Source organism: Oreochromis niloticus, linkage group LG7, assembly GCF_001858045.2.
Source record: "Oreochromis niloticus isolate F11D_XX linkage group LG7, O_niloticus_UMD_NMBU, whole genome shotgun sequence".
NCBI lineage: Eukaryota > Metazoa > Chordata > Actinopteri > Cichliformes > Cichlidae > Oreochromis > Oreochromis niloticus.
The window spans coordinates 37035740-37049540 of NC_031972.2; the positions used below are offsets into that span (position 1 = coordinate 37035740).

The 13801-nt window shown below is 42.8% G+C and overlaps 1 protein-coding gene across 1 annotated transcript in view; it reads left to right on the forward strand.

The window, feature by feature from the left end:
* LOC102081779 (scavenger receptor cysteine-rich type 1 protein M160) overlaps positions 1-13801 on the forward strand; it is a 70632-nt gene that overhangs the window by 41059 nt on the left and 15772 nt on the right. The window contains exons 8-13 of the mRNA XM_025908456.1: positions 311-616; positions 695-979; positions 5803-6108; positions 6186-6470; positions 12698-13003; positions 13080-13373. Of these exons, the coding sequence (XP_025764241.1) occupies positions 311-616; positions 695-979; positions 5803-6108; positions 6186-6470; positions 12698-13003; positions 13080-13373 (1782 nt within the window). The remainder of the gene's footprint in view (positions 1-310; positions 617-694; positions 980-5802; positions 6109-6185; positions 6471-12697; positions 13004-13079; positions 13374-13801) is intronic.

Here is a 13801-nt window from a genome sequence, read left to right on the forward strand (position 1 = left end):
ATATAAACTATTTTCTCTCTGGCCATGTCCTGACCCTGAGCCAGGTACCAGAGCTGACTGTTTAGTGAAGTCAGCTGCACTCATTTTACTGGTTCCACAAGAAAAATGAACAATAATACACACCCACAAAGGAAAATCCCAGTAGGCTAGGGCTGCAATAACAGCTGTTGGATTACAAAGTCTAAATGTGATGCTAAAAGTCATATTGGAGTTGTGCTGAGTTTGGATCAGTGAATAGTTGTTTGCTGCCATCTTTTTCTTGTGTCTGCTGTCTCTGATCTCTCTGTTTGATCTTCTCTGATGTCTCCAGACTCTGTCAGGCTGCTGAATGGTTCCAGTCTGTGTTCAGGCAGACTGGAGGTGAAGTCTAACCAGAGCTGGTCCTCAGTGTGTGAAGCTGACTTTGACCAGCAGGATGCAGAGGTGGTCTGTAGGGAGCTCGGCTGTGGGCCTCCTTCGGCCCTCCAGGGGGCGCTCTATGGAGAAGTGGAGGCTCCAGTGTGGAGCAAAGAGTTCCAGTGTGGAGGCCATGAGTCTGCTCTCCTGGACTGTAGAAGCTCAGGCTCAGCTCGAAACAGCTGCTCACCTGGCAAAGCTGTTGGACTCACCTGCTCAGGTAGAAGAGGAGCTGCAGCTTTGATGTGGTTCAAACTCACTTTATTCTTTTACTGATGACTCTCTGCTTTCTGTTCAGAGCCTGATTTCAGGTTGGTGGGAGGAGCCAGTCGCTGTACAGGTACACTGGAGTTTAAACATCTGGGAAAGTGGAGACCAGTGTATGGCTTTTTCTGGACCCTGAAAGAAGCAGCTGTTTCCTGTGAACAACTGGACTGTGGCTCAGCTGTTTATATAGAAATGATAGACTCCTCACGCACAACTGGGTGGTTGATCAGTTCTGATTGTGTTCTGTCCAGATCTCCTCTGAGGGACTGTGCAACATCAGATTACACTGACCAAATCCTGAAACTCACCTGCTCAGGTAATCATACTGAGTCATCCATGACTTCATATTTACAAAGATGTACCAAGCTGTGACAGATAGCAGCAAGAATAGCAACCAACCAACCAGCCTGAAAGGACTCCTTCAGCCTAACAGCTTTCCAAGTTGCTGCTTTCAGCAGGAGAAGTACAAACACAAAGGCTGGAGGAAGTGAAACTAGTTATTGTTATTGTAAAACAGAGAGCAAGACGGGAAGTGGGAAATGTTCAGGGAAAGGAGCTGGGATGACAGCAGAAACTAGAACAGAAGTCAGCAGGGATGTAGATCTATATGTTATTGAAGCACAATGAGCACACCTGTGCAGGTACATATCACGTATACATGCTCATTTGAGTTGTGTCTAGTTTCTGAGGGTATATCACTATAGTGGCATGTTTACATATGATAGCACCATCACGTTCTCATCCCAAAACGTAACATATGTGACAAATCGTTGGTATGTTACACATTCGGCCACCCAGCCCGTCTGTATGCGAGTTGTGTCTAGTTTCTGAGGTTATATCACTACAGTGGCATGTTTATGATAGCACATAATCAAATCTATACTAGTTTCATCAACAGATCATCTATCTTTTCATTATAAAGAGCATTTTACCTCAAAAGTTTTGCATATGCGTATAATATGATCCACAAATGTAAACAAAGATTTACAAATGTGTACAATTATTTGTGTTGAACTTTTTAGGACTCACAAGTGCATACTTTAATCCACACACAAATACAAAGCCAGCAGAGGTAGATTGGTCTTAAATAGAAGCCCCCGGTGCACCGTGTGACTAACTAACTAACTTTTCCCCACTCTGTGACACACCCACTGGGGTGTGTCAAACCTTGGTAACTGGTGATTCTTTTCTGAGACGTGGAGCTAGAGACTCCAGCAACCACAGTCAATTATCTTCCAGAAGCCAGAGCAGGCAACATTGAGCGAAATTAAAACTGCTGGCTATGGGTAAACGTAAATTCAGTAAAATTATTATTCACATCGGCAGTAATGACACCCAGTTACGTCAATCAAACATCACTAAAATTATTATTGATTCAGTGTGTAGCTTTGCCAAACGTTGCCTTAAATTGTTGGCTGTCTGAGTGTCCAAAAAACAATGTGGGCTTTATAGATAATTGGAAAACTTGCTGAGGAAAACCTGGTCTTCTTAGGAGAGATGGCATCCATCCCACCTTGGATGGAGCAGCTCTCATTTCTAGAAATCTGGCCAAATTTATTAAACCCCCAAAAACGTGACTATCCAACGTTGGGACCAGGAAGCAGAGTTGCAATCTTACACCCCTCCCTGCAGCTTCTCTCCTCCTGTTATCCCCCCATCCCCTTAGAGACTGTGTCAGCTCCTAAACAAACAAAAAAACAAGTTAAAAATCAGCCAAAAAAAACCCAATTTAAACATAAAAAAATCACAAACAAAGAAAAAAAACAAAACAAAAATCTCTGTTAGTACATGAAGTAATAATTGATCAACAAAATAGGTTTACTCTGCCTTACAGAAACCTGGTTACAGCAGGATGATTATGTTAGTTTAAATGAATCAACACCCCCGAGTCATACTAACTATCAGAATACTCGAAGCACAGGCCGAGGGGGCGGTGTGGCAGCAAACTTCCACACCAGCTTGTTAATCAACCAAAGACCAAGACAGAGGTTTCATTCATTTGAAAGCCTGATGCTTATGTAACCGGGGACGTGTGTCCCTCTATCTTATAAAGAGATCTATACTGCTGACCGCAAGTATAACATCTACAATATCTGAATCTAGGGCTTGTATCAAAAATCTTAGACCTAGGCTCTTCCAGTTTAGAATTATTGCAGGTTTTCTCAGATTCACGCTCACTGATCTACTAGGTTTGAATCAGAATCAGAATCTTTATTGTCATTGTCACAGGTACAACAAAATTAAAAATGGTCCCCGATCAGTGCATCATCCCTAACAATATCAAAATATAAATAAAACAATAAAATTCAATAAATAAAATAAATAGAATACTTAAAGTGCTAATAAGAAGTATCAGCAAACATTCACATACATTCCCACATACATGCTTCAGTCAGCGCATAGATTAATACAAGAGTGGCGTGATGGACATTTTTTTATAGCAGTATTCAGATGTGTTATTGCAGTTGGATAAAAGCTATGTTGAGTGTATTAGTCCTTACACTGATTGCTCTGTACCGTCTGCCTGAGGGCAACAGTTCAAAGAGGGAGTGGCCAGGATGTGAGGTATCTTTTATAATGTTTTGGGCTTTTTTAAGACAGCGGGTGTTGTGTAGATCTTCCAGTGTGGGGAGAGGGCAGCCAGGGATCTTTTGGGTGGTGTTAATGATCCCTTGGAGTGCTTTCTTCTGAGCCACTGTGCAGCTAGTATAACAGATGCAGGTTAGAACACTCTCAATGGTGGCTCTGTAGAAGTACACCAGCAGTCTCTGTGTGATGTTATTCCTCCTGAGAATTCTCAGGAAGTACAGTCTCTGTTGGGCCTTTTTCAGCAGCTCGGAGGTGTTCGCACTCCAGAAAAGTTTCTCCTCTATGTTGACTCCCAGGAAGCGAAAGCTTGCCACCCTTTCTACACAGTCCCCATTAATGAATAGTGGTGAGATCTCTGCCTTTTTCCTTCTGAAGTCTATTATGAGTTCTTTGGTTTTTGAAGTGTTGAGGAGGAGGTTATTGGCCTTACACCATGACGTCAGCTGCTCCACCTCGTCTCTGTAAGCAGACTCGTCACCCCTGTAAATGAGCCCCACCACGGTGGTGTCGTCTGCAAATTTCACAAAGATGTTGCTCTGGTAGAGAGGAGTGCAGTCGTGTGTGTAGAGAGAGTAGAGCAGTGGACTGAGCACACAGCCCTGGGGTGAGCCAGTGCTGAGACTCAGGGCTGAGGATGTGTGATGGCCAACTCTGACTCTCTGTTTATGGCCCGAGAGAAAGCTGTTGATCCACATGCAGCTGCTGTATGGTGTTAAAAGCTGAGCAGTAATCCACGAAGAGCATCCGCACATAGCTCCCATGCTCTTCCAGGTGTGTTACGGCAGCATGGAGTGCTGTGGCTACAGCGTCTTCCGTGGACCGGTTTGCTCTGTAGGCAAACTGGTGTGGATCCAGGCTGCGGGGCAGGGCTGCTGTGATGTGTCTGCGGACCAGCTTCTCAAAGCATTTCATTAGCACTGGGGTGAGTGCCATTGAGTCATTCAGGCTGGTGAGGTGGGGCTTCTTAGTCAAGGGGACTATGGTGGAGGACTTCAGGCAGAGTGGGACAGTTGCCTGTGTGAGGGATTTGTTGAAGATCCTGGTGAAGATCCCAGGCAGCTGTTCTGCACAATCCCTCAATATTCAACCTGGCACACCATCAGGACCCGCCGCCTTCCTTGAGTTAACGGCCTGCAGAGTGCGCCTCACCTCGTGTTCTTCCAGGGTGAGGGTGGTGCTGCTGTGGGTGACGTGTTGTTGCTGTGGCTCCAATACCTCCGGTACCATGGCCTCAAAGCGGGCAAAGAAGATATTCAGCTCCTCCGCCAGTGCCAGGTCACCTTCCGCAGCTCCAAGATTGATCTTATAGTTGGTTAGATGCTGGATGCCGTGCCACACCGGCCGGCTGTTGTTACTCTCCAGAATTGGGAAGGAGACTGGCAGCAGCAGGTTCTGTAAGAGTAAATAAGACCTCCAACCCACACAACACACAGGACCACAGATTTATGAAACAGTTCCATTTGCCTGTTTATTAAAGCAGGAATACCTTCAAGTAAAATAAATAACTCAAATATTCCACAAAAAGTAATTTAAACCAGCGGTCCCCAACCTTCTTTGCACCACGGACCAGTTTAATGTCCGACAATATTTTCATGGAACAGTCATTAAGGTGTCGCAGATAAATACAACAAAATAAAATGATACGACCAAGACAAAAACTGTGATATTTTGTAAATATAATAATAAACGCGAATTCCCTGTGTAGTTGTGTAACTTTATTAGCAGCGTCCTCCTGAAATGCGCCAACAACATTGAGAGGAACGTCCTCCTCTCTGCCCCTTAACCTCTGGTCGCTATGGCAACACGTAAATATTTCTTTCAAAATAAAATACACAACTACAACACGGGAAAAGACCGAGTTAACGATAAAACCCCTGAAAACCATAAATTTCACTTCCGAGCCTCAACTCTCGCAGCCTGGTAACAAACGATTCACTGACCAGTACCGGTCCGTGGGCCGGAGGTTGGGGACCACTGATTTAAACAACCAGAATGGATGTAAAGCAAGAAAAAAAATGAAATATTTCAACACCCTCCAACAAAAAAACTTTCTGTGGATACAAATGTCTAAAACTACATATAATGTCTCTTTCTCTTAAAAAGTCTTACCTATGTGTCGACAAATCGTACAATACACACAGATCAGGTTGTATTCCGTTTCCAGGTGTCCGTTTCCAGTTTCGGGTTATGTTTTCTCGCATCTGATATTTTTAATTTTTTGTCACAGCAAATAAAAGCTGCATCTTTGAGTTAAACTTTTCATTAACTGAACCGCACAGCGATACACGAGAGAACAACACAACCATAACTAAGAGAACTAGAAATGCAAATGACTACAGTATGAAAAAACTAGGAAACTGAACCATGAATAACACCAGAAACAATGAACATTAATTAACCAGTAGCACAAGTAGAGATGCTGTAGATGTACAATGATTCTATTATATTCTAAATAGTAATCTACATACATGACTTTGCATTTGTGTGTGGAATAAACACAGAAGAACACAGGAGTGTGTGGAATGAACTGATCTTCTCTGATGTCTCCAGACTCTGTCAGGCTGCTGAATGGTTCCAGTCTGTGTTCAGGCAGACTGGAGGTGAAGTCTAACCAGAGCTGGTCCTCAGTGTGTGAAGCTGACTTTGACCAGCAGGATGCAGAGGTGGTCTGTAGGGAGCTCGGCTGTGGGCCTCCTTCGGTCCTCCAGGGGGCGCTCTATGGAGAAGTGGAGGCTCCAGTGTGGAGCAAAGAGTTCCAGTGTGGAGGCCATGAGTCTGCTCTCCTGGACTGTAGAAGCTCAGGCTCAGCGGGAAACAGCTGCTCACCTGGCAAAGCTGTTGGACTCACCTGCTCAGGTAGAAGAGGAGCTGCAGCTTTGATGTGGTTCAAACTCACTTTGTTTTTTTAATGATGACTCTCTGCTTTCCATTAGAACCTGTCAGGTTGGTGGGAGGAGCCAGTCACTGTGAAGGAACACTGGAGCTGAAATATCTGGGAGAGTGGAGACCAGTATATGACTCTCTGTGGTCCTTTAAGAAGGCAGCTGTTCTCTGTTACTATCTAGACTGTGGCTCTGCTGTTTCTGTAACACAGAGGAAGGAGTCCACATGGAGATCTAAATGGAGTATTAGTTCTGACTGTGTTCAGCCAGGAATTCTTCTGAGAGAATGTGCAGCATCACATTACAATCAGTTCATCTTGAATATCACCTGCTCAGGTAATCATATTGATGAAATCATTCCCGACTTCATATTTGACAGAAATGTACCAAGCTGCGAGACATAGCAGCAAGAATAGCAGTAGGCTTTCTCCATCAGTCACACTCTGGCAGAGCTTCAGAAATCCTCTGCTGTTTATAGACAAGTACAGACACAAAGGCTGGAGGAAGGGAGACTTTTTCACAGGTTCTTACAGAAAAGAGAGCAGGACAGGAGCTGGGAAATGTTCCGGGAGAGAAGCTGGGCTAACAGCAGGAACTAGAACAGAAGTCAGCAGGGATGTAGATCTTGTTATTGGAGCACACTGATCACACCCATGCAGGTACACATCACATGAACATGCTCATATGAGTTGGCTCTTGTTTCTGAGGCTATATCACTATAGTGTCATGTATGTATATGATAGCACATAATCAAATGCTAGACTAGTTTCATCACCAGATCATCTGTCAGACCATCTTCATCAGCCACTACATCTCTCTCACATCTCCTCGTTCAGGATCCTTCTACTGCATTCCAAGAGCAGCTTCTTTTATTGTCATTATGAAGGGAACTAACAAACTAATGTCTACGTATTTGAACAGATCACCTGGGCTTTTTTTTAGTATCATCAAAGTCACACATAGAGTCTAAGTTCTGTGGCTTCATAACATTTGGCAGTTAGCATCCCTGCCCCTTTCATTGTGGCTTTTGTGCACATCTCCCAGGTACGTTACTATGCTGCCACTAAATCCTCCCTCTGTCTGAAAACATATTCAAGACCATGAAAAGGTCCTGTGGAAGCAGGGACATGTCTTTCGAGGTCGGAATGCAAGGAACTGAAGTTCCACCAGCTAGACTTGCTAGAGGGTTAAAGGACTTAACAGCCATCCTTTTATGTAAGACCGCAATCTATGACTAAACTGTTTGTGTAACATGTACTCTGATAAAAAAAAAAAAGAGGGCAGTAAACTAGAAATAGATTTATAGATAAAATGATACCAATAAACCATCCTGTGTAAGTTCAATAAGGACCAGTTAATGAGGGAATATAGAGTACAGTGGTGTGTTAATGTTTACAGCCAGTTATAAATCTTAATGCCCCATGACAGAACCCAACAAATGAAGAGAATGAGCAGAGGCATTCATGTAAACTATGTCACCGTAATATAGGAGGGGTAAAAAAAAAAGAAAAAAAAATGGCAGCAACAAGACTTTTCCTTGCGGTGAAAGAAAATATGATCTGTTTCTAAAAAAAAGAACCCCAATTGTAGCCTAGGTTTCTTTAAAAGTCATCAATTATAATACCTAGGTATTTGTATGAGGCCACAGTTTCAATAGAAATGCCTTGAGCAGATACAAAAAAAAGGCAATACCGCCTGGACCCTCTTTCTGTTTGACAACAATTTGACTTTGTTTTTTTCTGCATTTAAAACCAGTCTGAGCTGACTCAGCTGTGACTGAAAACTATCAAAAGCTAGCTGTAGTTGTTTGAAAATCATGTCGATGGTACAAACACAACAATAAATAGTTGTATCATCTCCATAAAAATGAACAGATGCATCTAGATTTTGCCAAACACTGTTGATATAAATGGTAAATAACGTAGCGTAACAATACTATTTTCATCCAGATAACGTTTAATTCAATTATTTTCCATCCTTTCAGGAACCTTAGCTAAGACACATAGTTTGGAAATTGGCCCTGTAATTATTATTTTGAAGAATCACCACCTTTCCACATTTCAGATAAAGTGCTCTGTTTTATAGAAAAAATAAATATATAAGACAATGGCTCAGCTTTGATATTTGCAGCCAAAAAGAAAGGAGAACAATTGTCAAGACTGGAGGACTTTTTGGTGTCGAGGCTCTCCAAAGCCCTACATACCTCTTCTACCAAAAGGGTGTAAAGGAAAAAGTATTAGAGATGTATGCAAGAATTTTACCATCAGACACTGTGCTAAACAAAGAAAAAGAAGCAACAAAGTGTTTGTTAAAACAACTGAGCATTTCAGTTTTGTCTGACACAGGAGTGGAGTGAATAATTAAATAAGGAGGTAGATCGGAGGAATAAGAGCTAGCAGAGAGAGACTGGTTTGCCAAAACCTCCTAGGGTCTTTTAGACTGTCAGTGGTCAAAGTCAGAAAGTAGTCACATTTGGCTTTCCTGATTGAGAAAGTAAACAGATTACACAGCTGACGAAAACATAGCCAATCAGCATCAGATCCAGACTTTCTAGCAGCTGCTCGGGCCTGGTTTCCCTTATGTAGGAGACCGGCCAGTTCAGAATTGAACCAGTGGCTGTCCCAACCTTTCACACTGACCTGACAAAAAAGGGCCTATTTGTCCACAAAGTAGATAAAACTCTCCTGAAAATATTTCCAAGCTAAATTGATATTGTCAATGTTCAATTCAATTCAATTCAATTTTATTCATATAGCGCCAAATCACAACAAAAGTCGCCTCAAGGCGCTTCATAGGTACAGAGAAAAACCCAACAATCATATGACCCCCTATGAGCAAGCACTTTGGCGACATGGTAACATGAAAAAACTGAAATTGCTCACTGAAAAGCTTTAAATTTCTTTTATGTGATAATATGATGCTTGGGGAGTGAGATTTTAGTGTGTCTACCAACTATGCAGTGATCACTCAGGTCATTGGCAAAAACTGCTGATATGGAAAAGTTTAAAAAAAGGTCAATAAGAGAAGATTTATCTGGGGATTTGAGATCAAGGCATGTGGGGCTTTGAATAATTGCGTTAGATTTAAAAGCAAGCAGTGTGCCTTAAAATCATCAGACACAGAAGAAAGCAAGTCCCAATTAAAATCATCTAGCAGAATGATTTCTGGTAGGTGACAGACTGAGTGGTAAATGTTAAATCCATCAATTGCCACGTCTTAATATATAGATTTGGATAGCCAAGTCTCAAAAACAACAATTATATCAGCACCAGTTAAACAGGCCCAGATTCTAAACATATACACCTTAGAAACCACACTACGAGCATTTATATGAAGGATGTGTAACCCAGGCATCATTATTAGACACTTATGTATACATTTTCTGGTTAACAAACAACTGTAGAGCTAGTATTATTGCTGACACCACACGTAGAATTTATGTTATCACAGAAAGGATGACATTTTTCTAAAATCAGTAAACAATAAAATCTGAAGAAAAAAAAAAATTAGATTCAGTCACACAAATATTCCTAGGCCTACCTAGAGACCCAGTCTCCAGTGCTGATGTCACATAGCCTATAACTACTAACCATGAGTATAAACTGTCCAATTAGTTGGTAACATGTCCTCCAGGACTCCATCCTGGGGCAAAACAGAGGGCCAGGAGCAAAGGCCCCACAATGGCCAGGAAGGGTGACAGTCGCCCGAAGAGCATAGCAACAGATCTGATTCAACAGGGGAGAGAACTTAACGCAGCCTGATGGTTAAGACCCCAGCGGCAAACACAACCCAGCATCCATTGAGGAACCACGGTCTAGTGAGACAAACTCCAGGAACCCTTGGCAGCAGTAGCTGACCCATCTAGCTGCTGTCAGCTGTTATTCAGCTGTTATTCCGGTGCTGAAAAATTATTTTCAGCATCTGGGTTTTTTGTGTCTTAGCATGATTTCACTTCGACCCAACCAGTCATGTAGTTGACTCAGGCCTGCAATGATTCGGGTCGGATCTAGCCTTAATACAAAGACTTATTAGTTGCATCTCCCAGGCCCTGGATATTATGACAAAATTAATCAGACTAAATGCGATTGGTGTCATAATTAATAAGAACTCTTTCCTCCTCCAGCGTACCCCGTGTTCAGTGTTGGTTAGTACCCTAACCGAGGTTAGACAGGAACTCGATTACTGGCTCAGTTCATCATTTCCTCCTCTACAGTTAGGTCCATATATATTTCAACACTGACAGCAAAAGTTTTTGTTTGTTTTTTTAACCTGTTTACTGAAACATGTGCCAATTGTAGTTATTGTAGTTATATAAAGACTCTCAGCTTTCAAGTGAGGGTATCCACATTCAAATTGGATGAAGGGTTTAGGAGTTTCAGCTCCTTAACAACCTCTTTTGAGGCACCAAGTAATTGGACAATTAATTTAAAAGATATCCCATGTGCAAGTGTTGGGAAATTCCTTTGTTATGTTATTAAAATACCCTCTGCCTAAGGGTCCTGCTCTACCTGCATTGCTCCGCCCACCCCTGAGGTTCATCCCTTCAGTTATGACCAGTTGCCTGGGATACTGCCTGACGGGCCATTTCGTGGGCCCCATCACCCGCTCTGCCAATGTGGACCTCAAGCGTCATCCTAAGAAAGAAAGAAAGCACTGGTGAACTCAGCAACTCAAAAAACCTGGACGTCCATGAAAGACAACAGTGGTGGATGATCCCAGAATAATTTCCATGGGGAAGAGAAACCCCAGACATGCAATCTAATTTCTCAATGGTGCAACAAAAAAAAGTCCTAGGTTGCACCAGTGCGACCAGCCATTCAAGTAAAAACACAAACAAAAAGACTTCACAACTCTGACTGTCTCCGTGTGGTCAACAACAGACACACATTACGCCCATTCTAATTGGGTGGTCAAACCCAATTAGAGATAGTGAGGGCGGGACCTGTAGTCCTATGCGTGTGTACGTTTGAAAGTGGAGGCGGATAGAGAGAGGCGAGTAGCTTGAATAAGGTGATATCGATTCATTAAATCCTGAATCGACTATTAAATATAAAGGTATTTTGCCATAAATGCCAGAATCTCAGGTTAAACCTCACAAAACTATTTCAACCCGGGGCAAATGAAATGAAATGAAATGAAATGAAATATGTCGTGATAAATGCACTGCCCAAATCCCCTGTGCTGTGCTGGTGCACCTAAGAAAAACACTTAGGTGCACCAGTGCAACTGTGGCAAAAAGTTAGTCTAGAGCTCTGCCTTGACAATAGCCAACTAAGGGAACAACACTCTCCAGGAGGTAGGCGTATGGATATATAAGTCTTCCATAAAGGGAAGACTGCATGAAATTAAATACAGAGGGTTAACTGCAATGTGCAAGCCACTAATATGCCTCAAGAACAGAAAAACATGGAAAAACATACTTTTAACAGATGAAACCAAGATCAACCTTTATCAGAATGACAGCGAGAAAAAAGAAGGGAGAATGCATGGAACAGCTCATGATCCAAAGCATACTACATCATCTGTAAAACACGGCAAAGGCAGCGTGATGGCTCAGGCATCCATAACTGCCAGTGGCAGTGGAACACTAGTGTTTATTGATGATGTGGCACAGGACAGAAGCTTTATAATCTGACACACATTTTCAATGGGAGACAGGTCTGGACTGCAATCAGGCCACTCTAGTACCCTCACTCTTTTGCTACGAAGCCACACTGTTGTAACACATGCAGAACGTGGCTTTGCATTGTCCTGCTGAAATAAGAAGGCAGGTCCCTGAAAAAAAATTTCTTGGATGGTAGCATATGTTGCTCCCAAACCTATATGTACCTTGCAGCATTAATGGTGCCTTCACAGATGTGCAAGTTACCCATGCAATGGGCACTAACACACCCCCAATACCATCTCAGATGGTGGCTTTTAAACTTTGCGTTGATAACAACCCGGATGGCCCATTTACTCTTTGGTTCGGAGGTCACGACATCTATGAGTTCCAAAAACAATTGGAAATGTGGACTTGCCAGGAGTTGGAACAGTCCCACCACCCCCTGGCTCTGTGCAATGCCTAATGGGCACTACTCAGAAGATGAGAGATTGGACTATTCCAACAGAGATCCAGACCTTCTCTTTTGGGGCACTGGTTTCAGAGAACAAATTTTAAGGGAAGATGAAGACAGGAGGGAGATTTGGGAATAAAACCATCAAATGAGCACTTAAATAGATGGATAATACACTATCATCACCAAAAGGGAAATAAAGAAACAAAATTTAATATGTCAACAAATTTGTCTCTCTGGCCATGTCATGTCCCTCCATCAGCTGCACCAATTTTACTGGTTCCACAAGAAAAAGAGACAATATGACACATCCACAAAGGAAACCAGTAGGCTGGGGCTGCAACTACAGCTGTTTTATTATGAAATCTAACTGTGATGCTAACATGTTTCCAGTGTCATATTGGAGTTGTGCTGAGTTTGAATCAGTGAATAGTTGTTTGCTGCCATCTTTTTCTTGTGTGTCTGCTGTCTCTGATCTCTCTGTTTGATCTTCTCTGATGTCTCCAGACTCTGTCAGGCTGCTGAATGGTTCCAGTCTGTGTTCAGGCAGACTGGAGGTGAAGTCTAACCAGAGCTGGTCCTCAGTGTGTGAAGCTGACTTTGACCAGCAGGATGCAGAGGTGGTCTGCAGGGAGTTTGGCTGTGGACCTCCTTCGGTCCTCCAGGGGGCGCTCTATGGAGAAGTGGAGGCTCCAGTGTGGAGCAAAGAGTTCCAGTGTGGAGGCCATGAGTCTGCTCTCCTGGACTGTAGAAGCTCAGGCTCAGCGGGAAACAGCTGCTCACCTGGCAAAGCTGTTGGACTCACCTGCTCAGGTAGAAGAGGAGCTGCAGCTTTGATGTGGTTCAAACTCACTTTATTTGTTTATTGATGACTCTGCTTTCTATTCAGAGTCTGATGATGTCAGGTTGGTGGGAGGACCCAGTCGCTGTGCAGGTACACTGGAGTTAAAACATCTGAGAGAATGGAGACCAATGGGGTACTTTCATGTTTCCTGGACCATGAAAGAAGCAGCTGTTATGTGTGAACATCTGGACTGTGGCTCAGCTGTTTCTATAGAAGCGGCACATTCCTCATACAAAGCTGTGTGGTTGATCTGGTCTTCCTGTATTGTGTCCAAAACTCCTCTGAGGGATTGTGCAATATCAGATCACCTTGACCAAATCCTGAAACTCACCTGCTCAGGTAATTATGCTGAAGATATTATCCATGACTGTGTGCTCTGTCTGTTGTAGATTTTCACTTTCTGTTCCTTTAAAAACGCACGTTGGTGTTCTGGTATATCTTATCTGACTATCCAGATTTGGGAGTTTTTAGGACATCCGCTCAGACCCAGGACCCTAACACAAGCTTTCAAATGAATTAAAAGTTTGTCTTGGTCTTTGGTTGATTAATAAGCTGGTGTGGAAAATTGCTGCCACACAGTCCCCTCGCCCTGTGCTTCGAGGTTTCTGATGATTAGAATAACTCGGGGGTGTTGATTCATTTAAACTAACATAATCATCCTGCTGCAACCAGGTTTCTGTAAGGCAAAGTAAATCGATTTGTTGATCAATTATTAAGTCATGTACTAACAAAGATTTGGAGGAGAGAGACCGAATGTTTCATAATCT